At 29.1% G+C, this 26478-nt stretch overlaps 3 protein-coding genes across 3 annotated transcripts; 1 reads left to right on the top strand and 2 right to left on the bottom strand.

The window, feature by feature from the left end:
* Positions 1 to 3542: 3542 nt before the first annotated feature.
* Positions 3543 to 4777, top strand: LOC136075955 (uncharacterized). The gene is made up of 2 exons (XM_065789405.1): positions 3543 to 3884; positions 3978 to 4777. The coding sequence occupies exons 1-2, from the start codon at positions 3782 to 3784 to the stop codon at positions 4775 to 4777; spliced, it is 903 nt and encodes a 300-aa protein (XP_065645477.1). The 5' UTR covers positions 3543 to 3781.
* A 4419-nt stretch (positions 4778 to 9196) lies between these two features.
* LOC136076456 (uncharacterized) lies at positions 9197 to 12274 on the bottom strand. The gene is made up of 3 exons (XM_065789834.1): positions 10782 to 12274; positions 10573 to 10710; positions 9197 to 9428 (listed from the first exon to the last, which is right to left on the bottom strand). The coding sequence occupies exons 1-3, from the start codon at positions 11283 to 11285 to the stop codon at positions 9264 to 9266; spliced, it is 807 nt and encodes a 268-aa protein (XP_065645906.1). The 5' UTR covers positions 11286 to 12274; the 3' UTR covers positions 9197 to 9263.
* A 2905-nt stretch (positions 12275 to 15179) lies between these two features.
* Positions 15180 to 18238, bottom strand: LOC100207959 (apoptosis regulator R1-like). Its single transcript, XM_065790398.1, has 3 exons — positions 18097 to 18238; positions 15910 to 16508; positions 15180 to 15497 (listed from the first exon to the last, which is right to left on the bottom strand). Exons 1-3 carry the CDS (start codon positions 18152 to 18154, stop codon positions 15381 to 15383), a joined length of 774 nt encoding a protein of 257 aa, XP_065646470.1. The 5' UTR covers positions 18155 to 18238; the 3' UTR covers positions 15180 to 15380.
* Positions 18239 to 26478: the final 8240 nt, after the last annotated feature.

The raw sequence follows: 26478 nt of genomic DNA, 5'->3' as shown, positions 1-26478 counted from the left end.
TGCATAGTAGCTGGTGCAGTTGGCCAACCAAGTTGTTGTATAATTTGCAGTCAATTTTTTGTTGTTGCTGCACTCAGTGTGCATGACTTTGCACTTATCAACATTAATTGACATAAGCCATATGTGCGACCAACTTCACTGCTTCTTTGATGTCGGCTTGGAGTTATGATATCATAGTTCGATTCAATAACTCCGATTATTTTACAGTTATCTGAATACATTTTAAAGTGGTGTTGTATTTTGTCTGACAAATCGTTAATGTAGGTAAGAATATAAGTGGTCTAAGAACAGATCCTTGTGCCACACCGCTAAAGATTGTTTTCCAATCGGATTTGTTGTTACCGATGGTTACGCGCTGTAGGCAGTCGGTTAGCCAGGCTATGATCCATTTGTGCAAGTTGTAAGACACCGTAAGATTTCAGCTTATGCAGCAGACGACGGTACAGAACTTTGTCGAATGCTTCAGCAAAGTCTGTGAATATGATATCGATCGTACATTCTTAAAATTGATTGTACTGTGTTTCGATTAGCTCCTGTTGACGATAAAGCTTCAGATTAAGTTTTTCTTTGATCAACGACTAGATTTACAATAAGATCTCGCATGTTTTGGGAAACAGAATTTCGCTGCATGAAGATTTAGATTGAATTTTTCTTTGATCAAAGACAAATTTCTCAAAACAAATTTTTGCGTATTTTGGAAAACAGAATTTTGCTGCATGTTTTAATAAAAATCTAATATGCACACGCGCTAAATGTTTTAGTAGGAAATCATGGTTGTTTTAATTATTATCATCCATGTTTTAATTGAACGTCGTGGTTGTTTTTCCAATACAGTATGTGTATAAAAAATATGTACCGGGTTTTGCATACATTTAAAACAAACATGGCATTCATTTAAATTAAAAATAAATTCCAAGAAATTAAAATAAATTAATGTAATATTAATAATAAATAAATTTAAATAAGTAAATATATAAATAAAGTCATTTTTTAAACTAATATAGAATGTTGAGGTTGCGCATGCGTTAAAGTTTTAAATGAAAATCACGAGTGTTTAAATTGAAAATCACGATTTTTTAAATGATTGTCGCGATGTTTTAAATGAATGTCATGGTTGATTTAAATGGATGCAAAAACCGGTAAATATGTATCATGCATGAACGCATTGGCGGGTTTTCCATCCATTTAAAACAAACATGGTTTCCATTTAAATTTAAAATAAATTCCATGAAATTAAAATAAATCAATGTAATATTAATAAAAAACAAATTTAAAAAATTTATAAATAAAACCTTTTTTTTTTTGTATAATATAGAATGTTGAGATTGCGCATGCGTTAAATGTTTTAATTGAAAATCGTGATTGTTTTTATTGATTGTCGCGATGTTTTAAATGAATGTCATGGTTGTTTTAAATGGATGCAAAAACCGGTATTTCAGGACGAGTCACAGAGGGACAGAGTGTGCCAAAATACCAAAAAATCAATGTCGGCATTGCACGGTAAAAATTTGTTATAATGGTGAAGACATGTTCTTTAGAGGAAATTTCTAGTTAAAAACATTAAATTTAAGTTATTTACACGTTAATTTGACACGTGTTCCAAAACGCTATTTTGCATTTTTTATTTATCAACTTTCTTACGCTACTATTGTTTTAAATTAACTTTATTGACTTTAATTTTAAAATATATTATTTTAATTAACAATGGTTTTTTCGCTTAGACTTTTAAAAACAATTTAACGTAAGTGTAATCATTAGTTTTTATGCATCGAAAACAGACAGTTTTCGATATTTTTTTTGCTACTAACCTTTACTATTAGGTATCAGATAAACTATCCTCCAATATCCTCCAAACATTTGACTATGTAAATCTCATGCTAAATGTTTGTAAATAGCCATGCATCATAAATATTTTGCTACTTTTTGCAATAAAAAAAGTTATAACAAAAGATTGGTCTTCGGTTAATGATGAGAAATACTGAACATGTAAAAAAGATGTTTTGTACACAAAGAATACCTACAAAACCTTTCCTTAATGTTATAAAGTATAAGTTCTGTAAATATAAATCTAAAAAAGTTATTTTATGACAAATACATGCATTGAAAAGTAATATTTTTAACGTTTGCTAAAAGTTGTCTTGTCCATTAAATATATTTCGTATTTTTCACCAAAATTTAAATTTTTTTAATATTTTTTTTTTATATTATATAATTACATATTTATTACTTTATTTATATATTTTATATATATATATATAGCTATTCTAATAAAAAAAAATCTACGAAAATAATTTTGGAACAAAAAACTTGACTTTGTCCCACTGTGCGCGTGGGTGAATGCCGTCGATGCCCATTGATTTGGTTTTGTTCAGTTCCGAAAAATTTTCTTTGACGGATTCGTAATGCGAGTGTAGTTGGTTGGTTTATGTTTGTGAAATGAGGGTTGAATGTTGGAACAGGCCCTAGCGGCTCGATTTCGAAAACTGATTGAAATATTTGTTTAGTGTGTTGCAGATTACTTTAGGTTCTGTTGCAGTTTGATTATTAGTTGTTTCAAGTTGACGGATGCGGTCGTGTTTACGGGGTCGTGTGTTTCTTGTTTGTTTTTGACGTACGAGTACGAAATGATTTCCGGATTATGCCTGCTATATATATATATATATATATATATATATATATATATATATATATATATATATATATATATATATATATATATACATATATATATATATATATATATATATATATATATATATATATATATATATATATATATATATATATATATATATATATATATATATATATACATATATATATATATATATATATATATATAACTTTTTTATCGTTTAAAGCATTAACCTTATTCAATAAGATTAATGTTTTAAACAATAAAAAGAACTTCAAGCAATTAAAATAAGTTCCAAAAATTAATTTTTCAAGAATTAAAATGAAATGTTTTATTTCTTTTTTATGCTATACAATTAGCCATCATGGCGTATGGTAAATGTAAAATTTTTAATAAGATAAGTAGTAGAGTCAAAGTAAAGGAAAAGTAGAGCTGCATTGAAAGGAAATAACACTTAAAAAAGCACGGATAAAAAATAAAAAAAACAGCTTACATATGATCTTATTATATACCAGTTGATCAAATGCATGGGTTCTTAAACTAGGTTATCCTGGTCGAACACTAATTTTAATTGAACTTTTATTAAACTTTTAAAAAAAACAAAGAATGAGTAAAATGCTTATTTTTGAAGTTCTCAGTTTCATTAATTATACCTTATATAACTATAATACATATCTAAAATAATTGCTTTATGTCTAGAAGTAAGCAATTATAATTTAGGGAAATAATTTTTTTTCTATCAAATATTTGCCACTTTTTAATTAAAAAAAAACAACAACAATAAAAATAGTCATTAACAAATGCATTTAAATTCAGATTTATTAATCCAAATATCTTTCCATTATAAGCTAATTTTTAGAATCAAACACTATATTTGTGTATTTATGACTTGATCTTGGAACTTTTAATAACGAATAAACGTTGTAATCCTTTTTTAAAGTTGCGCTTTATTAACAGAGTCCATTTCAACCATACAAAAATGGAAATGTTACCGTTAAAACAACTGGTCAACTAATAGAAGGCTTTGGTGCTTCTCTTATTATATTACCCATAGTGATGTTTATTGAACAAATGTCTATAACAAAAGCATTTGCTAAAAAATTCAATTATAAAGTAAACGCGCTGCAAGAGTGAATTGCAATCGGAATGTGCAACATAATTGCTTCTTTCTATGGAGGTTGGATTGTAGGTGGTGGCTTTTCGCGTTCTGCTCTAAATTCTATGAGTGGTGCTCAAACTCCTTTAGCAGGTATGTTACTTAATCTTATTTAATAAAATATCATCATCAACAAAACTCATGAAAAGTTGACTTTTATTTATTTAAGATATTTTGTTTAATTAGGTGCAATTTCAGGACTGATTGCGTTGATAGCTTTTGAGTTCATGACTTCAGCTTTATGTAATATTCCATCAGCAGCTTTAGGAGCTATGATGGTGATGGCAGTTGTCACTATGATTGAAATGAGTATAGCAAAACATATTTGGAGCTTGCATGAATGGGATTTATTGCCATTTTTTGCTGTGTTTTGCACAAGTTTTTACAAACTAGAGTATGGCGTCATTGTAGGAACAGGTATCGCAATCTTAGTACTTCTTTCCCGTGAAGCGCGTCCAAAATATTTACTTGAAAAGGTAGAAGCTGAGAAATATATCAAAATACTATTGTTAGAAAACTTGACCTATCCTGGTGTAGAAGCAGTGAATAAAACAATTTATTCTGAAGTTAATAACTGTACTTGGATTAAAACTGTGTTTTTAGATATGTCTGTCATGGTTCGAGTTGATTTTAAAATACTTAAAAACTTTGAATTTTTGAAAAGCGAATTTTCAAAAAAGAACATTTTACTATGTTTCATAAACTTTTCTTGCATTTCTGTTCAAAGAAAATTTTTAAAGGCCGGTTTAATTAATGCGGGAGAAGATTTGACAATAACAAAGGACTCTTTAGCACACACAGTTATGTTGATCGCAAATGATAAACCGTTTATTGAAACTAAAACTACAAAGTATCTGAAAACTGGATTAACTGAGGACGATGATTTAGAGTTGAATACCGACAACTTGGATGCAGCGAGTAGCACAAACGTAGAATATATTTCAAACAATAAGATTGACTGTTATTTATTAAGCAAATATGTATAAATTCAATACAAATTGATATTGATATATATATATATATATATATATTTTTTTTTTTGAATACTTTTTACAAATAATTTCGATTTTAAAATTTATTAAGTGTAAAAGAGAGCTGTGCTGGTTGTTACCCTTTTACATTTTAGGCATTTTATTTTTAATTTAATCAAATCCACACTTGGATTCAATTTAATAAGAAACAAAATATTAACAACCAAATAATTGGTTGGTCGTTGCATATTATAATGTTGATTGTCACATTTTCCGGCATGTTTGAATCCGAACTACATAATAAAAATTTTAGTAAGTTTTAATTTGGTTAAAATAATTCAGTGATTAAAGTTTATTTTCCTGTTGAGAGTGCAAATTTTCTGAAATATCTTTTCAACTGTTTGCCATTTATATTTACAAATAAAAATGATATTAGGCCAGAAAAATGATAATGTAAAATGTTTAATTTTTAGAAGATAAAAGGTTGTGCCGAAATATGGAATTAGGTGGTATTAATAAGTTACATTTTGCATAAATTACGAGGCCAAACCTTATATTGAAAGTGAAACGGAGTTTTCTGTGAAGGAAAAGAAAGAGCCACTAGAATCTTCGTTTAAGAACTTATCTAACTTTTTAATTTGGCAGCTTGTCCTTCATCATGATCATCATGAATTTATTACTGTTTTGTTGCTTAAGTACATTGAACACTATTTTTGTAGAACACACTGACATATTTGACATCAGCATTTATGCGACAAGCAATCCACTTCACGTTAGTGTTTTAATGAGAACTTTTCACGAATGACGTTGATGAGTAAAATGAGTTTTGCTTTTTAAAAGGAAATTTTTAAGTACGATTTTTTTCCTCATCAAAACCTATAAATAACAATAATTTTTTTCTAAACAAAATGTGATAATAACTGTAAAAATTTCTGTGAAATGGGATTGTATTCTGCTGCATAGTTTAAAAATTTAAAATCTTTTTCTTTGTGCACTAAGCTATATGACAACCAATCCAAATAAAAAATAAATCGTTGTGTACAGGATTTAGGTTAGCTTATTTTGTTATATTATATATGGGTATATGGAGACCAGTTTTGAAATATTGCTCTCCGATCTGGTCTCCTCACAGCTCTGAATTAATAAACGCAGTCAAAAAGCACAATGACAATATACCAAACATAAATTTGTAGTTCAGGATTTAGAATATCGGATATGAAACTACTAGATATTCGTCTTCTAAATCAAGTCTTTATTACATATTACAAAATATCGAACAATTTAGTTTTGGTAATATTAAGAATAACTGAACAAAAATATGAAGTACTTTAAATTAAAATTAATTTCATCAATTTAAAAAAATACTGTTCCTGCTAACTTCATATCCTTTGTCAAATTTTGTTTTGTCGTGATTTGATATTTCTTTTTTTTATATATATTTTTCTAATACTATAGGATGGCATTATTGTACTAGTATTATGGGTTTGGGGGCATGTTGTCATGTTGTTGAATATCCACAAGTTTGTTATCACCAAGCAGTGCTCATATTTTAAATTTATGTAAATTAGATCATTTAAATTTATGTGAATCTGATCATTTATTAGATGCATGTAACATTTTAGCAACTACGGAAGAGATATATAACATTTTTTTATTTCATTTATTTGCATTTAAAAAACATATAAAATACAAAACGGGGAGACAGGTAGTTGCTAAATTACTCTTATGGAGCCCCTAACAATAATAAAACTCCAATAAGAGTAAGTGAAAAAAAAAAATTTTATAATCTGCATATTGTAGATCAAACTTTTAATAACTTGATTTGAATTCAGACAGTGATTTGTTAGTGATGAAGGATTTTAAAAGCAAATTAATACGAAAGTATGATTTATTTGAGATACGAAAGAAATTATTAGAGAACTTAGTAAAAGAAGACACGGTGATCCTGAATTAAATAAACAGTTTCAATATTTATATTGAAACTGTTTATTTAATTCAGGATATTTATATTTTCAATATATCAATATGTTTATATTTTCAATATATCAAAAAGTTTAACAGAAATAAAAGAACCGAGTGTTGAATTTATAAAAACTCAAGCTAAAGTTGTTTTAAACTTATATTTTAATGACGTATACTATGCCTGCCGGATTGTAGCAATATTCAAATTGAAAAATATATGCAATATTTTCTAAATATATATTCAATCTTTTTCAAATATATTTAATCTTTTTCAAATATATATTCAATCTTTTTCAAATATGTTCAATCTTTTTCAAATATATATTCAATCTTTTTCAAATATATTCAATCTTTTTCAAATATATATTCAATCTTTTTCAAATATATTCAATCTTTTTCAAATATATATTCAATCTTTTTCAAGTATATTCAATCTTTTTCAAATATATTCAATCTTTTTCAAATATATTCAATATTCCTGGGATAAAGCAATTTACGCGCGTAAATAGAAGGATAATAACTACAATTAATGGCAAACAAAAAAATTAAACACAAACAAAAACAATGGCGACCGAAATCATTGAAAAAGACATGGGTGCAGATCTATATAAAAATTTAATATTTTTTCTAGATGAAGTTGAATCTTTTATTGGAAAAACCACTTGTGGTGATAATTTGCCGTTATTATTACAGCATATTGATTTAATCGATCAACTTATTCCAGTATTGAACAGTTTTAATGAAGAGTTTATTGGTGATTTAAACAACAAAGAAAGAATAGAAAGTATATTATATATATTTTTGGAGATTCGGAAAATGCTTTCGCTTTATTATCATGAAAAATCTTTAAAATACTGCAGTATCAATATTAATGTGTTATATAGTAAAACCCCTGGAAGGCCAAAGTACGAAATTCCAAAAAATGTTCTAAAAGAATTTAAGTGTTTGGGTTTTTCTTGGAACGTTGCATCGAAGGTTTTAGGTGTTTCACGTTGGACAGTTCATCGCAGAGTAAATGAACTTAATTTAAACAAAACAGGTCGTTTTAGCAACATCAATGACCACGAAATAGACAGAATTATAGCTGAATACATATCTCGTCACGGTGTAGCAACAGGGGAACCATTATTATCTGGTTATTTTAGATCAAAAGGTTACCACATACAAAGAAGAAGAATCCGCTCTAGTTTAAACAGAGTGGATCATAGGAATACTGCATTGCGATGGGGAGCATTGGTTAGAAGGCGATCTTATTATGTACCATGGCCAAATTCTTTATGGCATATAGATGGACATCACTATCTAATTCGTTGGAAATTCGTAATACATGGGTGCATTGATGGTAAATCAAGGAAAGTAATGTTTTTGGAAGCCAATACAAATAATTTAGCAGAAACGGTGTTAAATCTTTTTTTAAATGCGACAAGCGAGTTTTCAACGCCTTCAAGAATAAGAGTAGACTTTGGGGGTAGAAAATGTTCCTATATGTGATGAAATGATTGCAAGAAGAGGTCATGGCAGAGGGAGTTTTTTAGCTGGATCTTCCACAAGAAATCAAAGAATAGAGAGGTTATGGAGAGATGTGTTTCGATGCGTCGTGTTACCTTTTTATTACACTTTTTATGCTATGGAACAGAGCGGCATTTTAGATATTGAAAATCCAATTCACATGTTCACACTGCATATAGTTTATTTAGAAAGAATAAATCTTTCCTTGAAAGAGCTTAAACTTATGTACAACGACCATCGTTTATCTACAGAAGAAAATTGGACTCCCAATCAAATATGGACTATGGGAATGATAAATATTGACAATCCTATGTCAAGAGATGAAACTGAAAATGATATAAATGATTTTAATATCTATGGAGTAGATGTTGACGGCCCTTTATCTCACGATTTAAACAATGTTGTTGTTAACTCAGTTAGTATTCCGAATAGAATTCCGAATAGAATAATATAGAATTGATATTGAAGCATTCGTCAGAAATTCAATAGATATGTCTAAAGAATCCACTGAAATGGCAATCGACATTTACATAGAAGCCTTAGCACTTGTGGTGGAAAAATTTGAATCTTATTTATAATTTCAGATGAATTTAACTTCTTCTTCTATTTTATTTTGTATTAGCTGCTTGTTAATGTGTACAGAATAGTTTTTTACTGAATAGAATCCTTTGTATCTATACTCTCGAGTCCAGAATACAAGTGGGGTGGGAATAAACGGCACAGTGGAAATGGGGGGGGGGGGTGTGTGTTTATTAAGGACTCGAGAGTACTATATTTTTTTACTTCCATGTAATTCGTTTTGAGCCTATATTCAAATCAAGCAATATATTCATTTGCTACTAAATGGAAATTATCCATAATAGGGTTACTTTTTAAATTTTTGCATTCGTTCTAGACGGTCTCTTAATATTTTTAGAGGGTAAACAGAGACTTGGAAAAAAAAAGATTAGCGTTTCTCTCAAATATTATATATTACTTGGTAAGACTTCATATATGAACATGTAAAAATATCATCAAACATATTGCAAAATCATATTGTTCCAAAAAAGTTATTAGTAAATGCCATGTCATAAACATCAAAAAGGTCGTTATTAGCTGGAAGCTTGTATAACAGCGAGCCACGCGGCAAAACTAAACAATTAGAGCAAGTATGTGCAGTTGGTATATACATATATGCTTCATGTGTCTTCTGATCCTATAAATGAACAAAAATAAAAATATTATTATAACTTGCAACACTTAAGAATGTCTAGTTTTATTATTTTTATTTAAAAAAACAATTTTTTATGAAAATAACCTTCAAATATTTTTTGAAAAATTACATCATAAATCCAAGCATGGAGTTTTTTTACACACATTTTTGCATATTTATTAAAAAAATTTCAAGATCTTGCAAATTATTCTTGTTTATGTTTTTAGCTTATTATAGAAATCACACTAATTAAAGTAAACTGGGGTGGTTTTGTCCCACTTTGCACTTAAATTATCCTAGGTACAATAGCTGGTGGCCAATTAAAAATTGGCCACAATTGGTCTACAATTAAATTGGATACAATTAAAAAAAAGCTCACTGTACCGATGGCCAATTTTTTTCAAACCCCTCTATATGGCGGAACTTTTTTATTTAAGTCAATATACTTATATCAATAGAAAGTAATTGGTATATACATTTGATCATATCAGTTTTACAATTTTTAGACAAGTGCGGAGCATTAAACTTTGACGTTGAAAATACGTAGCCCTAGGTACACGAACTTCCCCTACACTTTAAAAATTCTAGGGCTTTTCCAGGATTTTTGAGAAAAAAAAAGAAAAATTCCAGGACTTTCTAGGATACTAGTCCCGGACATTGCAGGACTGTGGGAACACTGTTATGGTAGAGAATATAAACATTTTAAAACAAAATATATATTGTGAAACAAAGTCATGCAGAAACATGCAGGGCCAAAGTTGCCCTTTTTTACGTTTTTTAATTTTGCAAGTTTTGTATTATGAAGAAATCTAAAAACTATAAACTATGAAGAACCATCCAAACCACTTCATAGTGACACTTAAAAACCATTATAGAAAAGTTAAAGCAACATTTTTACAATTAAATGCCCTTCCTGATGTTAACATGAATCAGGTTGTACTAGATTACATATTACCAGTAGCTGGATAACATGACTTGACAGACTATAAAAATAATATTTTAATAATATACATCTTTTAAATTATAATTTAGTTTCCGATAACAAACTAAATTTGAATGAAATAAATTATTCCGATATTTATTTTGAGTATGAGCAAAATCTTTCAGTTAAATACTACTATTTTATTAAATATAATAGATCTTTTACTTTTTCATCAGCTTCAATAGTAGGAATAAATTTAACAGACGGTTGCAATGCAAACCCAAGTAGAGGCTCTTCTGAAGCTCCAGTGACGAAAGAAAGAATATTTGCCAATGAAACACACTCTCTTCTACCACTGGCAACCTAAATAATATATTATATGTAACATCTAAAACATCACAGTGATCACTGTTTTACATTTAAAAAAAACTTACCTCTCTGACATATTTCACAAACATAGAATAAATCTCTTTTTCTTTAACTAAAGCTGTCGACCCTTCTGATGAAAATTTTGGCTTCAATAATTTTAAAAGCATTTTTGCTGTGAATTGTACTTTTGAAGGTCCTAATAATTCAAGTAATTGTGGAAACTCTTTGAAAAACCTTATCAAATTAAACTTGTTTAAACCTTTTTGTACATTAGATATACAAATATCTGCTGTATTTTCGGTGATCTTAATAATGATGCTGTCTGGTAAATATGTTGGTAGCCCTTCTTGAAAGAGTGCAATACCAATTAACAAACCTACAAAGTAATATTCCTCAGCAAAGAGTTCTCTCAAACCACTATCAAATAATCTCTCTTTAATCATTCTATTGCATTCTCGTATCCACTCTCTCCTTGGACCACCATAATCCTTAGCTAGTTCTCCCATAAAGTCAACTTCAAATGTAATTAAAAAATTTCCAACGGATTCTAATTCAGCAAATGTTGACATTAAAATATTTTGTCGATCGATACAAATAAAGTTTGTCTCAGAATCTTTATCCGTGTTTTCATCAATGTTTTCTATATCTTAAACTCTGCCCTTGATCATTGTTTTTTGAAGAAACCTTCAAATTTCTATTGGATCCTGAAGATTATTTTCTTTAATTTCCTTATTTTTTTGGTTTTCAAAATCAATTTCAATACATATATTTTTATCAACTGAACCTTTTGCTACAAATGAAGCTGATGTAAGTTCTTTTATTTCCTGTATATCAACTTCATTAACATCTTCTTGATCTATTAGTTGTGAACTTTTTGATACAAATGAAGCTGATGGAATTTCAATAACTTCCGTTGGAATGATCATTTGATGATCATTGCATCGTTTTTTTTATATAAAAGCCCTTGTCCAGCTAGTTTTTTTACAACATCATATGAGTAATCAATATTTGAGCATTTATTTAATTTTGATATTTTTTTTCGTGATACTTTAACAAAATCGAATTCATCTGAACCCAGCAAAGAAAATTTTCCTTTATTTTCTCTCTTAATATTTTTTCACTATCGAATTCATTGATAATCAAAATTCCATTTGCAATTACAGAATCCCATTTTAGGAATTGTTCTTCATCATTTTCTGTAGATGAAATTAGTGCAAATTCTAATGTTTTTGTCATTTTCTTTGATTTATTTTGATTGCCTATGTGGTTGCCTATATTGCTACTGTATGGTGCTGACGACCTTAATCTATCGTTTCTATTAAGGCGCCTAAAAATACCCGATGAACCACTTTCATTGAGCATTCCTCTAGCTCTTTGTAATGTGGAGGTTATTGTGAGTTCCGATTGTGGCCTGCTGATATTTGTGCTTTGATTTGTGCGAAGAAGAATAGAAGCTTCCTCTAACAAAGATGCAACTTTGCTATAACTATCCATATCGGTATAAGTATAACTGCTTTTTATAACTACACGCTTTTTCTATAAATAATATCATTAAAGTATTTTTAAATGTTGACAATGTTTTGTTCAACCAAAAGCCGATTGGCCGCGTTCTCCCCAGGAATATTGAATATATATTTGAAAAAGATTGAATATATTTGAAAAAGGTTGAATATATTTGAAAAAGATTGAATATATATTTGAAAATGATTGAATATATATTTAGAAAAGATTACATATATTTTTCAATTTGAATATTGCTACAATCCGGCAGGCATAGTATGCGCTATTTAAAGAGGAATTAGGAATTTTTTACAAAATATGCAATGTATAAACTAGCGTTTTTACTGAAAAAAAATTTCATTAACTTCTATTATTAATCCAATAAAAGAACTACAAAATAAATATTATTCAATAATCAAATATGTATTCGTCTTGAAATACGCTCTACAATTTTCACGTCAGGGTCATCAGGAGAAATATCTTTCAGCAAATTAAATTAATAAAAAAGTTAATTACGTTCAACAACAGAACAGAACCGGTTTAGCTATTTATAACATCTTTCGATCGAACATAAGTTAACAAAGAAAATAGATTATGATATGTTATGGAGAGCTTTGCTGATAGAAAAGCTAGAAAAGCAGCTTTAAAACTTTCTTATTTAACTGTAAAGTATTATAAACACATAATAAAACAGAACAAAACTTGTTTTTCTTGCTAACAGTCCAGCGTAATATCAAAATATAATTATGTCTCTTGCCTTAAAGCTCAGAACGGCAATTCCAGGAATAAGATGAGGGAGCGAATTCTTAAAAAGTACCATCTTTTTAAGGGTTCGCCTCTATTGCAAAAATACTAACAACAACAAAGAATCCTACTGCAACTTGAAAATCACCTTCTTTGAATGGGGGGATGGTGGGGGGTGAAAGGAGGGGGGCAAGGCAGTTTCTGGTAAAGGGATACCCAAGTGCCAAACAAATTATTTACCAGGATATTTGCGAAAAAATTTTTTAAACTTTTTTGTTGAAGGGAAGTTCTTGCTTCTTTGATACTAAAAAAAATATTGCTCTAATTAATGCGCTTTTGTAGTTAATAAATATCATTTAACTTATACTGGATATAAGTCTGCTGCAGAAGTGGTATTAAAATTATGGCAAAGTGTTTGGATCCGTTAACCACGCATTAGGATCCTCTGACAAAGATCTCTAAATATAAATGGTAAAAGGTTTTTTTTCAACCCAAACGGAGATCCAAAATGTTATAAGAACGGATAGAAACAAAGTTGAAATCTTTGTGGCAGCAGTTTTTTTGTTAATAAAGATCAGCCACTAGGTCTTGAATTCTATATTTCATCAGTCTTCTGTTTAATTTTTATATTTTAGTTCATAGTTTGAAAAGATGCCTACGAATGAGATTTCTTTAGACGTTTTGTATACATAGAGTTTCAAATCAATCAATATCAATCAATAATTTATTTCTAAATAAGATTTTATATTCAAGGATGTTTACAAATAGTAATTTTGCTAATATAAAGTAAACACCTGCTAATGTTAACAATATCTAATTAAAATAAATATAATGCTAACTTTCATAATATATAATAAAAATAATAAACTTTGTAACATAAAAATAACGGTATTAATAATAACTTTATAACATAAAAATAACGGTGTTAATAATACTACTAATAGGGGAAAGGCGCCTATGATGGCATAGCGCCTATGATGGCATACCGGTCATATTTCCATTAAAATTGGTTTTGGAAAAAAAAATGATTAGACCTACATGACTATGCTGACTTTACATTAGTTTTAGTGAAAAAATGTCCCTTGTGCACAAATATTATTTTTATAATCAACAAAAATCGATTTTGGGATGTGCTGTTGCAGTTTTATTTCCTTCATATATTTAAGATTGTGATTTTACTATTAACTGTGCAGAAATGAAATTTTCATGCATTTTATATTCAAGTTTTGTACATTTAGTGGAATAGTTACTTTAATTTTATCTTTTGAACAAAGCAGACACAGCTTGTTTTAATGAAAATGATGATTTTTACCCATGATGGCATACTGACGAGTTGGGGGTGTTGAAATATTGACGAGTTGGGAAAACCTTTTTTTTTTATAAGAAAAACTTATTTTTAAGTAAAGTTAAAAGAAAGCGATGCTCCAACATTTTTTTTTGGTCAAAAAAATACGTAAAACGCAATATATCCTATGCGCATGCGCAAAATTTTACAATGCTGGTGTGTAGGATAACATGGTAAATTAGGATGGTTTCGAGTAATTTCTGTCTTTTCTGAGGGAAGAATCTAAGTTTAAATGAAATCATTAAGTTACCCTCGATCCTAACTAGCCCCATCCTCCCCTATGCCATCATAGGAGCAGTGGTTGCCTATGATGGCATACTTGTACTTTTTTTTACAATAAGAATAACTTATAAAAAAAATAAAACTGATGGAAACTCCCAAGGTAATTATTGTTCTAGATCTAACAAGGAATGTATCCATATCAAAACTTTTATTATTGGTCTTCAGGATACTGAATAATGAAGCTTCAAAGTTAAGTATGCCATCATAGGCGCCTTTTCCGTAATAATAACAATAATAACAATAATAACAATAAAAATAAGCATAAACCAGCCTTTAACATTAAAAAGTATCAGCCATCAATAAAAAAGCTTTTAATGTAATCTGTGTGTAAAAATTGTCGACCTATAAAAAATCTCTAAAATTTTTTGTTTTTTACTTTTGGTTTATTCCTCACCATAGAATAAAACTTATATAAAGATGTTAAATCCTATAGAAATTAAGATAAAATAATTGTTATTCTAAATCCCCTTTTATTACCACCCCCATTTCCATTGTATTTGGCACGAGAGTACACGACTATTTCAATATCAAAATAATGAGCCTATTATCTATTTAAAAAAAATCATAAGATTTAAAAAAAAACATCCATAGCTCTTTTAAAGAATCTTTTTCTGTAAAGTCAAATAAATAACTTAATAAACGACATTGCAATCAGATAAATATTTACAACAGTTTTTACTTTAAAAGTATTGATGCTTCTGTCATTTTCTTATTTACTACAAAACGACAACTATAATTTTTTCATTTTCTCTTACTATAACGTCATACTTATTTTTTGTTGGAGAACCGCATTTCACCTCAGAAATTTTATAGCAAATGCTACCACTAAAGATGCGCTCAACCCAACCCATAAACTAGTTTTCCACCATGTGCTTCGCATTGGTTTTGTAAATGTGCGATTAAAGTTGTCCTAAAAAAAAAAAAAATCCATATTAATCAAAATTAAAATAAATTATACATACAAATTATACGATTGTAAATAAATTTATATTTGCACGTCACTTTTTTCTTAGCAAATGTAGAATTTTCTTAGCAAATTTCTGAATAGCTTATTCTACGAATAAAATATGGATTAGTTGCGCGCAAAAGCATTAATAAACAATAAGGAAACTACGAAGTTGCGGTAACACCAACGTTACTTCATAGGAGGAGGTAAGACGCTTTTAGAATTTAAATATACAATATATAAAACTTTAATTATCTAAACTTTAGATAATAGAGAATAACAGTGATATTTAGAGATTTGTAAAAGTCTGAAAAAATTAAGTTTTGAGCTATGAAAACTCATAACTCAAAACTATATAAATTATAAAAAGTCGTACCCAGCCTCCTTTTTCAATAATCCAGTCTTTTTTATCTGTCAAACTTTCGGTTAACCAATCCTCGATCTCTTCAATCAATTCATTATTCGGCTGTCTAGCCCAAAACCATTGAGCTAGGTTTCCACCGAACGTAATTAAACTCACCACTCGTCCCCAATTTAAATTGTCATCAGCCAAAACCTCTTGCGAAACTTCGTTGAAAACTTTACCGACGTTTTCTTCGTTTATTGCGTGACATACATTTTTAAAAAAATCAATATGTATATCTTCCAACTCAACACTGACGCGACGCAATGTAACGGCCGTCTTTGTGAGTTTTTTTTCAAAAGGATTCATTTTAATGTTGTCATCGCATATGTTTATAATTCCCTTACCAAACAGTTTATAATGTATATGATCGTTAGCAAGTTTTCGGATGAAACCGCGGTGTTTTTCTATGTTGTCTTCTATCGATCTAAAAAAATCTTGTTCTACTGTGTCACTAGTATCGTAATTATTATAATTGTGATCTGTCGCGTTGTTGTTATTAATCTCGCAACTAGTATTTACAAATCTCGCCATCATAGGATCTTTCATTTCTCGAATATCTTTACATACATCTAAAACATTTCTATTTACTTTACTAATATTACGTTATCTGCTTGTCATACTTTATGTTAATAGGTAATTTATGTTATTAAGGAAATACAGAAAAAAATTTATAAAATCATTTATGGAAAATAAAAAAATTAAAAGTATTTTTATTATGGCAAAAATAAAAGTAGAATTATTAGAAAGAGCATGCGGGATATTATTATATTATTATTCACATATCCATTAACTCGCGAATATCAAGGACACACATTCCATATTTAAGTTTTAACTCCAATACAAAGAAATAACGATAGGTTTTACATAAATTAAATTATTATTGCATTAAAAACTGTTAACAAATAACTAAATATTTTTTGTATCTCTTTTTTTAAAGAAATCGATTTTGGTACACTTAAGGCCGTGTTCCACAAGACAAAATATTCGTGCGAAACGAATTTTTTGGTCGATAAGCATGCGCAGATAAAACATTTCTGACAGTTATGCTGATACAGCGTTTCGCTGCAGCAAAAAAAGAAGTCGGAATCATTTCGACTTTTTGCGAATCCGCCATAAGCGAAAACCAATCAATTTTAAATTTTATATCACGTGATGTAAACAGTAAAAAAAATGAAAGCACGTTGTTTTTAAAAAGACAAAGAAACAAAATTCTTAACCTGGTGTTGTTTATGATTTTTATGAACTCACTCTGAACATTGGCAAGCATTAGTAAATTCATCAAATAAGGAGCTAGAATTAAATCGATAATTTGCAAATGTAAACTTTCACACTGTCGATTTCGAAAGTTAGACTTCTTAAGAAAGTTTATCTTTAAGTGGCCACACGAAGATAAACCTTTTTGTGAAACTTACATGGAGTTAAACCTGCTATTCGTTCTTGCAGTAACAATTTTTTAACAGAAATAATCATTTTAGAGTTTAGCATTTATTTTCTTATAATTTTTATATAAAAAACTTACATACGAAGACAGAAATGTTAAAATTAATGCATGGAAAATAGTTTCCACATGCTTCAAAGCAGAATGTATGCTAAAAAGGTAGTAATTATTTTTATTTACAAACACAGGGTAAACTTATTGCTGCCATTTTTATTGTTGACAACGAAAAAAAAGTAGCGCAAAAAAAAGTAAATGAAAATTAAAATTGCGTTTTGTCATAGAGAAAAAAATTCGCTTCGCGCGAATATTTCGTCTTGAGGAAAACGGTCTTTGTTTAGTTTAGGCCTTACAAAGTAGCACATTAGCCAATTAACTTTAATAAGATGCTAAAGGCAAAAAAAATAATTTATAATATAATAACAAATTTATCAATGTATTTCAATTAAACACAGCCAGTCAACATATTTTTTATTAGGTTAACCATTAAAACATTAAATACATATTAAAATATAAACCAAAAATTAAAATTATGAATTTATTGCATTTATGCATAGTTAAATAAAAATGCAAAGTAAAGATAAAAAGCCTAAAAAAAACCCAAAACTATAAAGAATATAAAGCTAACTAAAAACAAAAGTTTTTACAAAATTGATTTATCATTTTAAAGCTTAATTATTGGAGTGAAACCTTCAATTTATAAAATAAAGATATTCCCTTACATTGTGAGCAATTAGTATCATCAGTACAATTATGTTTTAATGGATTAACAAATGTCATTGGTGCCAAATGTCATGACTACTCTAAATCCTGGCTGTACTGCGTTCAAAAAATCTTAAATGAAAATACATAAATATTTAATATAAACAAGCATATTCTGCATGATGATTTAAAAATTTAAATTCTTGAATTCAAAAACCATAATACAGTTGTGCAGATTCTATCTCTTATTTCTCAGTATTTAACTCCAGTTAAGGAATTTGAATACACGTTTTTGGAATCACATAAATAAAAGATATTTCGTAGTGTAGCAAGGGAAGTCATATTAACATAAGTCAAAAGAGGAATCACATATAAGCTATCTTCACTCCATCTTCTACACTATATATATATATATATATATATATATATATATATATATATATATATATATATATATATATATATATATATATATATATATATATATATATACACATAAAATATTCAGTTTCATAATATAAAAAATACTAAACTTAAATTTGTAGTATACTAATATGTACATATGAGTTCTTTAAAAAATAAATATTGCCTTTATAGAAAAGCAAACACGGCTATAACAATGTTTCAAAGTCGTAGCTCTCCTCCGTTATGTTTCAAAACGCCGCTATTAATCAGGATTCTTTATTTTAAAGTAAACGGTCAAGAAAAAACCCATTTAATCAATCGTTATTGCAATGTATTTATATTAGTTGCCGTAATTAAGGCCAAAAAAATCTCTGTTGTTTCAGGATTTATTTGACCCGAATTTCCAGTGAACAACAAAAAAAAGTTGCAGGAACGTTTGATCAAAAGGGTTCTCTCGGTTCAGTTTATATATTAATATGAATCCTTAATTATTAACATGAATCCTTAATTATTCTAATTAACGTCTTAATTATTCAAATAAATTAAAGTTCAAAATTAGAAATTTACTTTTTTACAATTTTATTACAAATTTATCAAAAATTAGCATTTAGCAAAAAGCATAAAGTAACTGCCAATACAAATTATATTTTTGTTTACAATTATGGATTTGTTGCTATCCAATGCCATTAAAGCGAAGCATTTGCCTAATATTACGACTTACAAAGCAATGCTTCGTAATAATCTCAAAGAATTAAACTCAAAGTTTCCTGTAGTAAACAAAAATATTTTTTCTTTAAAAAATGAAGACTATATTGTTTTAAACTCGGAGCTTAAACACGTTTTTTTTTATTTTTTATTTTGTTTATAAAACAAGAATTTTTGACAAATATTCTTTAATTAAATATGGTTTTTTTAGTTATATTTAATTTACCAGGTCTATAAGCATGAAGTGAGCGTCGAGTTACATATGTATCGATAGAGATCATTTGTTGTGAACGGGCCTTAATTTTTTTTAATTTTGCTGCTATGACATCTGTCAAACATATTTAGTAAACACCAAGTCATTGTATAAACAACATTATATTTTTTAATCGTGTTAAAAATGTCGAATTTTGTACCAGAAAATGATAATTTGCGGAAAGCACTAATTTTTTCATTTGAAGAAAAGTGTGCTGCAGAATCGTATCGAATGCTTGTCGAAGCTTATGGTGATCATGCTCTATCGGAAGCAACATGCAAAAGATGGTTTCAGCGGTTCAGAGATAATGATTTTGATGTGCGAAATGAAGAACGTGGAAGACCACCAAAAAAATTTGAAGACACAGAATTGCAAGCAATACTGGATGAAGAGGACACTTTAAGTCAAAAACAAATGGCAGAAATGTTAAATGTTTCACAACCAGCAATTTCTGACCGTTTAAAAGCTATGAGAAAGATCCAAATGTGCGGAAATTGGGTGCCACATGAATTGAATGACAGGCAGATGGAAAAGCGAAAAACCGCATGTGAAATGTTGCTGTTACGACACGAAAGGAAGTCAGCATTGCATCAAATTGTGACTGGTGATGGATTTATTTTAAGAATCCCAAACGCAAAAGATCATGGGTAAATCCAGGAGAAGCATCAACATCGACTGCAAAGCCTAATCGGTTCGGAAAAAAGACAATGCTCTGTGTTTGGTGGGATCAGAAGGGAGTGGTGTATCATGAACTTCTAAAACCTGGCGAAACTGTTAATACGCAACGCTACCGACAACAAATGATCAATTTGAACCATGCATTGATTGAAAAAGAACAGAATGGGCCAGAAGACACGGAAAGGTAATTTTGTTGCATAATAATGCTCCGAGTCATACAGCAAAAGCGGTCAAGGAAACGATAACATCACTTGGCTGGGAAGAGTTACCTCACCCGCCGTATTCACCAGACTTGGCTCCTTCCGACTTGTTTTTATCGATAGGACATACATTGAATGAGCAACACTTCAATTCCTACGAAGAAGTCAAAAAATGGGTCTCCGAATGGTTTGCCTCAAAAAACGATCAGTTTTATTGGCGTAGTATCCACAAAATTCCAGAAAGGTGGTCAAAATGTGTAGAAAGCAGTGGCAAATACTTTGAATAAAATATTTTTTATTTTTCCTTAAGAAAATAGTGTTTTATTTTGAAAAAAAAACGCTCATTTCATACTTATAGACCTGGTATATATGTTATGACTTAACAGGTTAATGGAAAATGGTAAATGTCTTTACAACTTTGCTGCTTTAGTGATAAATTCATCAGATAAAACACATGAAATTTATTGACTATTAACTTCTCTTGAGTCCTTTGGGAAAGAAATTTTTATTCAAGATGCCCAATAATTTTAAACCAAGTGGAATCTAAAAGTTTTTCTTCACTCTCTAGTGTTTTCATGGTATGTGTTTCATTTAAGTATTCTGGTTCTTTTACAGAATTAAATGATATAAATAGTTCTGAAAAAAAAGGAGCCTACAACAGTTGCAGAAACAATAAGTTTGCTTCTTTTCTTTGTTTATTTGGATTATCTACAGTATTAAATAAACAATTCGTTCTATTTATCCTGAATTTGCACTTGAAAAATATAAAAAGTTATTTAATGTAAGTATATACCCACGCGGTAATCATAAAAAAAATAAAGAAATTCTGAGTTTTTTATAATAAATCACAGATTATCGCTCTATTTCCAAGGATAAAGATATGTCGTCACCAAATCGTTTTGTCCCTACTGTGAAAAGAGAAGTTTTTAGCTCTTGTCACACGATCCTCTTTTTAAATCACTTTTGACAAGAAACTTGTCAAAAGCGATTCAAAAAGAGAATCGTGTTTAGTTTTGCTAAGTGTTCTATCGCATTCTTCTGTTCCCACTAAGGTTCTTATATTATCTTGTAAACCTCCAAAAAATCTATTTTCAATGAAAAAATTATTTGTTCAATCTCACATAAAGTTTTGCATAGATAATGAAGCTAAATTTATAGATGTAAATATTGATGTTACTCCTAATCCAATCTTACTTAATTGTATTCCTTGTACATCAGATCAGTCTTCAAGTCTTCCTTTTTATGATGTTTCTACTTACTATGAGCGCGGTAGACATCCATCTCCTGACAAAGATGATTCAATGTTATTAGATCTAGTTAATAAAATATTTATTCCCAACTTGTCTTTCATTTTTCTTGTTTCTGGTAAAGAAAAGAAATGATCATTTTTACATAAATGGGTGCTTGAATATTCCTAGTTAGCTTACTCACAGATTGAAGATGGAGCATACTGCCTTCCATGTACACTGTTGGGTAGCAGCATTCAAAACAATACCTTAATAATCAACTTTATTTGAAAACCTTTAACAATATGGGGTAATGTAACTCGTGCTTATATGGATCATAATAATAGTTTTCGACTTCATCAAATGTCAATGCATTGCCTTAACATGCTGCAATCTAGATCTAATTCAAAAAAAATCTGATTGAAGTTGACATTGATAATCTAAGAAAAAAACTTATTATAAGTAATGGAAATAAATTAATTCCAATTATAAAGACAATTATTTTTCTTGGCCGCAATGATATTGCTTTTCGAGGTCATTGTGATGACAGTAAGTATCATCCAGAGATCGGAGAAACATGTAAAGACATCATTGGTATAGGTAACTTTGTAGAGCTTTTAAATTTTCGCATTGAAGCAGGTGATAAAGCTCTTGAACACCATATTCGTTCTGCTCTTAAAAATGCAACCTACATATCTAAAACCACACAAAATGAACTTATTGAATAATAATCGAAGAAGTTCTAATTAAGAAGATTAAAAAGTTGGGTTACTTTTCTATCTCGTGTGATGGAGCCTCTGATTGTTCTAATGTTGAACAGCTATCTCTAGTTATAAGATACATTGATTGTGATAATGTTATTTGCAAAAACTTTCTACAGTTTATTGAAGGTAAATCTGGTACAACTGGTCTTAGTCTTCCGCAAAACATAATTTCTGCAATTGATAATCTTGGTCTTGATATCCAAAAATGTAGAGGTCAAGGATATAATAGTGCTGGAGCAATGCCTGGTATATTAAAAGGTATTTCATCTAGAATTAAATTTGTCAGCTCAAATGCAAATTTTGTTCACTGTGCTTGCCATAAACTTAATTTAGTTGTTAGTAAAATCATGGAATGTTCAGAGTGTTAGAAATATTCTCGATCAAGTCAAAGTAATACAGTATGCGACAAAATTATTCAAAACCTATCATAAAATATGTTGTAGCAATAAAACAAAAACCAAATTGATTAAAATAATTTCAATTAAAATTTAATAAATGTTTATTGTAGCAACTATTAACAATATTAACTATAATATTTGAAAAATTAAATCTTGTTTTTAAAAAAGTGAAAATTATTTAAAAATTGAGATATTAGGAAGCGTCAAAAGTATTCATACCTCTCAAAGTTTTATTTAATATATTCGAGTTTTTTTGTTTTATTTGTTAATTAATATTTAGTATGAAGTCCTTGGGCATCGATAACTGCTTGCAAGCGACGAGGAATACTATCAACTAAGTTTTGTAAATAGTTTGGGGGAATATTATGCCAAGCTACCTCCAACGCTAAAACGAATTTTTGTTTGTTGATACTGTGCTCATCCCTATTAACTTTGCTATCCAAATAATGCCTCAAACTTTCAAATGGATTGATATCTGATTTTGCGCAGGTCAATTTAACAATTCTATTTCATTCTCTTCAAAATATATTTTGGCAATTTTACTGGTATGTTTTGGATCATTGTCTTGTTGGAAGGCAAATTGATCCGCTAATCCTAATTTATTGAAGGAGGGCATAAGGTTGTTTCGCAAAATATTTACATATCCAGTTCCTGTTAATTTTTCTCTAATTTGAACTAAGTTAGAACTCTGTTATAACTAAAACAGCCCCAAACTAATTCATTACCACCTTCGTTACCACATTACCACCTCCGTGTTTGATGGTTGCTATTATAGTTTTTTTATCTAAGGGTTTTCCCTTTCTTATCCATACATTTGGTACTTTTTTGAAATTCTTTAGTTCGAATTTACTTTCATCAGACCATAAAATTGATTTCCAGAAACCTTGTGTCTTTGAAAAGTACTTTTTTGCAAAAGCAAAGCGTTTAGTTTTATTTTTTTTCTGAGCCTGAACCCTGCAGAGCGAAGTCGACATTGTATTGTTCGTTTAGAAACGTTCACGTTTAGTTTCTCTTTAATAGCTCTGGCAGAAATAGCAGGCTCTCGCTTTACTTCTTGTACAATAAGCCTATCTTCTCGAGATGTTGTTTTTGGTGGACGGCCTGAACGTGCTTTATTTTGCATACTCTCAATCTTTTTATATTTTTGTATTATTGATTGTACCGTTGCCTTGCTTTTATCATATTTTTCAGCAATTTTCTATACCCAAAGCCTCTTTCATGATCATCAAAAATCATTTGCCGTACGTCAACACTAATTTCGTTGATCCTAGGCATTTTGGAAAACTTTTGACATGAAACAGAAGAAGTTATTTAAATATTTAAAATTTTAAGTCTGTAGTTTAGACAAAAAAAATTAAATAATTTACCAGCAAATACAATTAAAAAATAAACTTACGCACTAAATAATTCAATAGGTATGAATACTTATGTCGTATTTAAAATTGCACTTTTTATGTTATATACTAAATATAACCAAACATAATAACTTAACATCTTAATTATCACCACAAATTATTCTTAATTATCATGTTTTTACAAAATATAAACACGTCAGAGTATGAAATCAAAGTTTAGTAATATGCTTGGGGTATGAATAATTTTGTCGCATACTGTATCATATCTTTTTAACTTATCACTTAAACGTGCCAGCTGTCACAATAAATTCATTTTTCCTGGTCAAGCAAAATTAATTAATACATGTCGATGGGTTCAGAAACTTAGAGTTCTGGATGTTTTTTTTGATAACTACATATCCGTTTTTCATTCAATGGAAGAAATGGCATACAATGAAGGTAAGAGTTGTAATATTGATACTTCTTCAAAAGCTTCATGTTTTTTAAATCTTATGACAAATTTTTTTTTTATTGTATGTTTAGTTTTAACAAAGCAGATAATGGACTATTTCTATGCCATCATTGTTGTTCTCCAAACTGAAGCCTTTGATATATCACAACAGTGTAATGAAATAAATTGTTTAAAAACTCAAATTTTAGATTAAAAAAAAAAATTGATATCTATCATAACGAATGGTACTTAATTGCTCTTGATCTAGCTAAGACTCTTGATGTTTCAGAAGTTAAAGCAAGGCTCTGTGGCAGACTAATTTATAGAGATAATTATCCCTTTGACACAGTTTCAGATTATTTCAAATATTCCATCGCATCTTCTATTCTAGATCATTTAGTTAATGAATTAGAAGATAGATTTGATGAAGGTGAGATGGTTATTTACAAAGGTTTATCTGGTATTCCTGCAACTGCTGTAAAAAAAAAATAAAGAAAAATGTTTTTTGAAGTTAAATTTTATGGAATTTTTGCATTTTTATATATCCGGAATGCCTCATCCTACATCAATTCATGCTGAATCAGATTTGTGGGAAACATTTTAGAACAATCAATCTGTGATCTCATCCACTATTACAGAGACTTTAAAGTCTATTGATATGAGGGGTTTTCCAAACATTAGGAAAGGTGTTTTAATAATGGGAATAGTTCCAATTACTACAATTGAATGTGAGAGGAGCATTTTTTTTATACGCAGACTGAAAACTTATATGCGAAGCCGTATGACAGAGTCAAGATTTAATTCTTTAGCTCTGATGTCTATTCATTAAGAAATAATTCCTGATGTAGATATAGTTGTAAATATTTTTTCTGTTTTAGGGGAACAATGCTTAGAGTTGGTTTTTATCTAATATTAATTTATTAATTTCTTTTTTGTTTATTGACTATACTCGTGTATTTTATTTTATTTTATATTTAAGTTTATCTTATATTTAGTGAAAATTAGAACAACCAACATAAAAAAAAAACTATAAAAAATTTGGTATAACTGCCTATCAAGAAAAGGAAAGAATCTAGAAGTGGAGGGCTAACCTTAGGTCACATGACAGTTTACAGATGGAGTGCAAAGTCCTATAGCTTACCTTCTCGTTTGTTTAAACTTCGTTAAATAAGTTAGACAAGTAAAAAATGTCTAATTTATAAACAGAATAGCCAAGGTAACATTTTTATTAGTTTTGTTTTACATGGGTAATTGAGAACAACGACAAGTTGGTAATAATAAAGTACTGATGCCGTTTACTATATTTGCCATTACAATATTTGCAGACTAAAAAGAAAAAAAAAGGTCTTCATTTTTTACAGGGTTATTCATTCTTAGGTGCGCGTCTATTCATTTTTATAAACGTACTTATTTATTCTTATAAGCGTATTTATTTATTTTTATATGCGTGTTTATTCATTCTTATATACGCGTTTATATGCGAGTCAACAACCCTAAAATCCCCAATATATTTTTATATAGACAATAAATAGGCTTGTTGCCACTGCTATTTATTTAAAAAATGGTGGCCCAGCCAGTGCTGAATTTATGTAACTACGCTTATGGTTGTACAATGGGATTAAATTAAAGTCTATAGTATCCATAATATTATAAAATTTTTAAGATTACCCCATCCGTATTTCGAGGCCTTTCTCCCTGTTTGTAAGTATTCTTTAAAGAAGAAATAAATTCTTTTATCGGATTAAGCGGTGGCGTGTATGCTGGCAGTTTTTGCCTAAGAGAAAGACTCCCGTGGAATTTACAATTGTCCATAACAAGCAACGGCGCTTCCACATTTACATTTCAAATCCATCGTGCCAGCATTGTAGTAATGAAAATAATAAATAAATCTGCATTTCAGACTCCAGTTTTTATTTCATAAGCCAGCACTCGCATTGTTGAAACAGCACAAATTAAACTAACATTTTTGCAACAATTTGAAGACGACT

The sequence above is a fragment of the Hydra vulgaris genome, chromosome 02, assembly GCF_038396675.1.
Source record: "Hydra vulgaris chromosome 02, alternate assembly HydraT2T_AEP".
In the NCBI taxonomy this organism is placed as follows: domain Eukaryota; kingdom Metazoa; phylum Cnidaria; class Hydrozoa; order Anthoathecata; family Hydridae; genus Hydra; species Hydra vulgaris.
The sequence above is the reverse complement of the archived record's forward strand: the minus strand, read 5'-3'. Positions and strand labels throughout refer to the sequence as shown.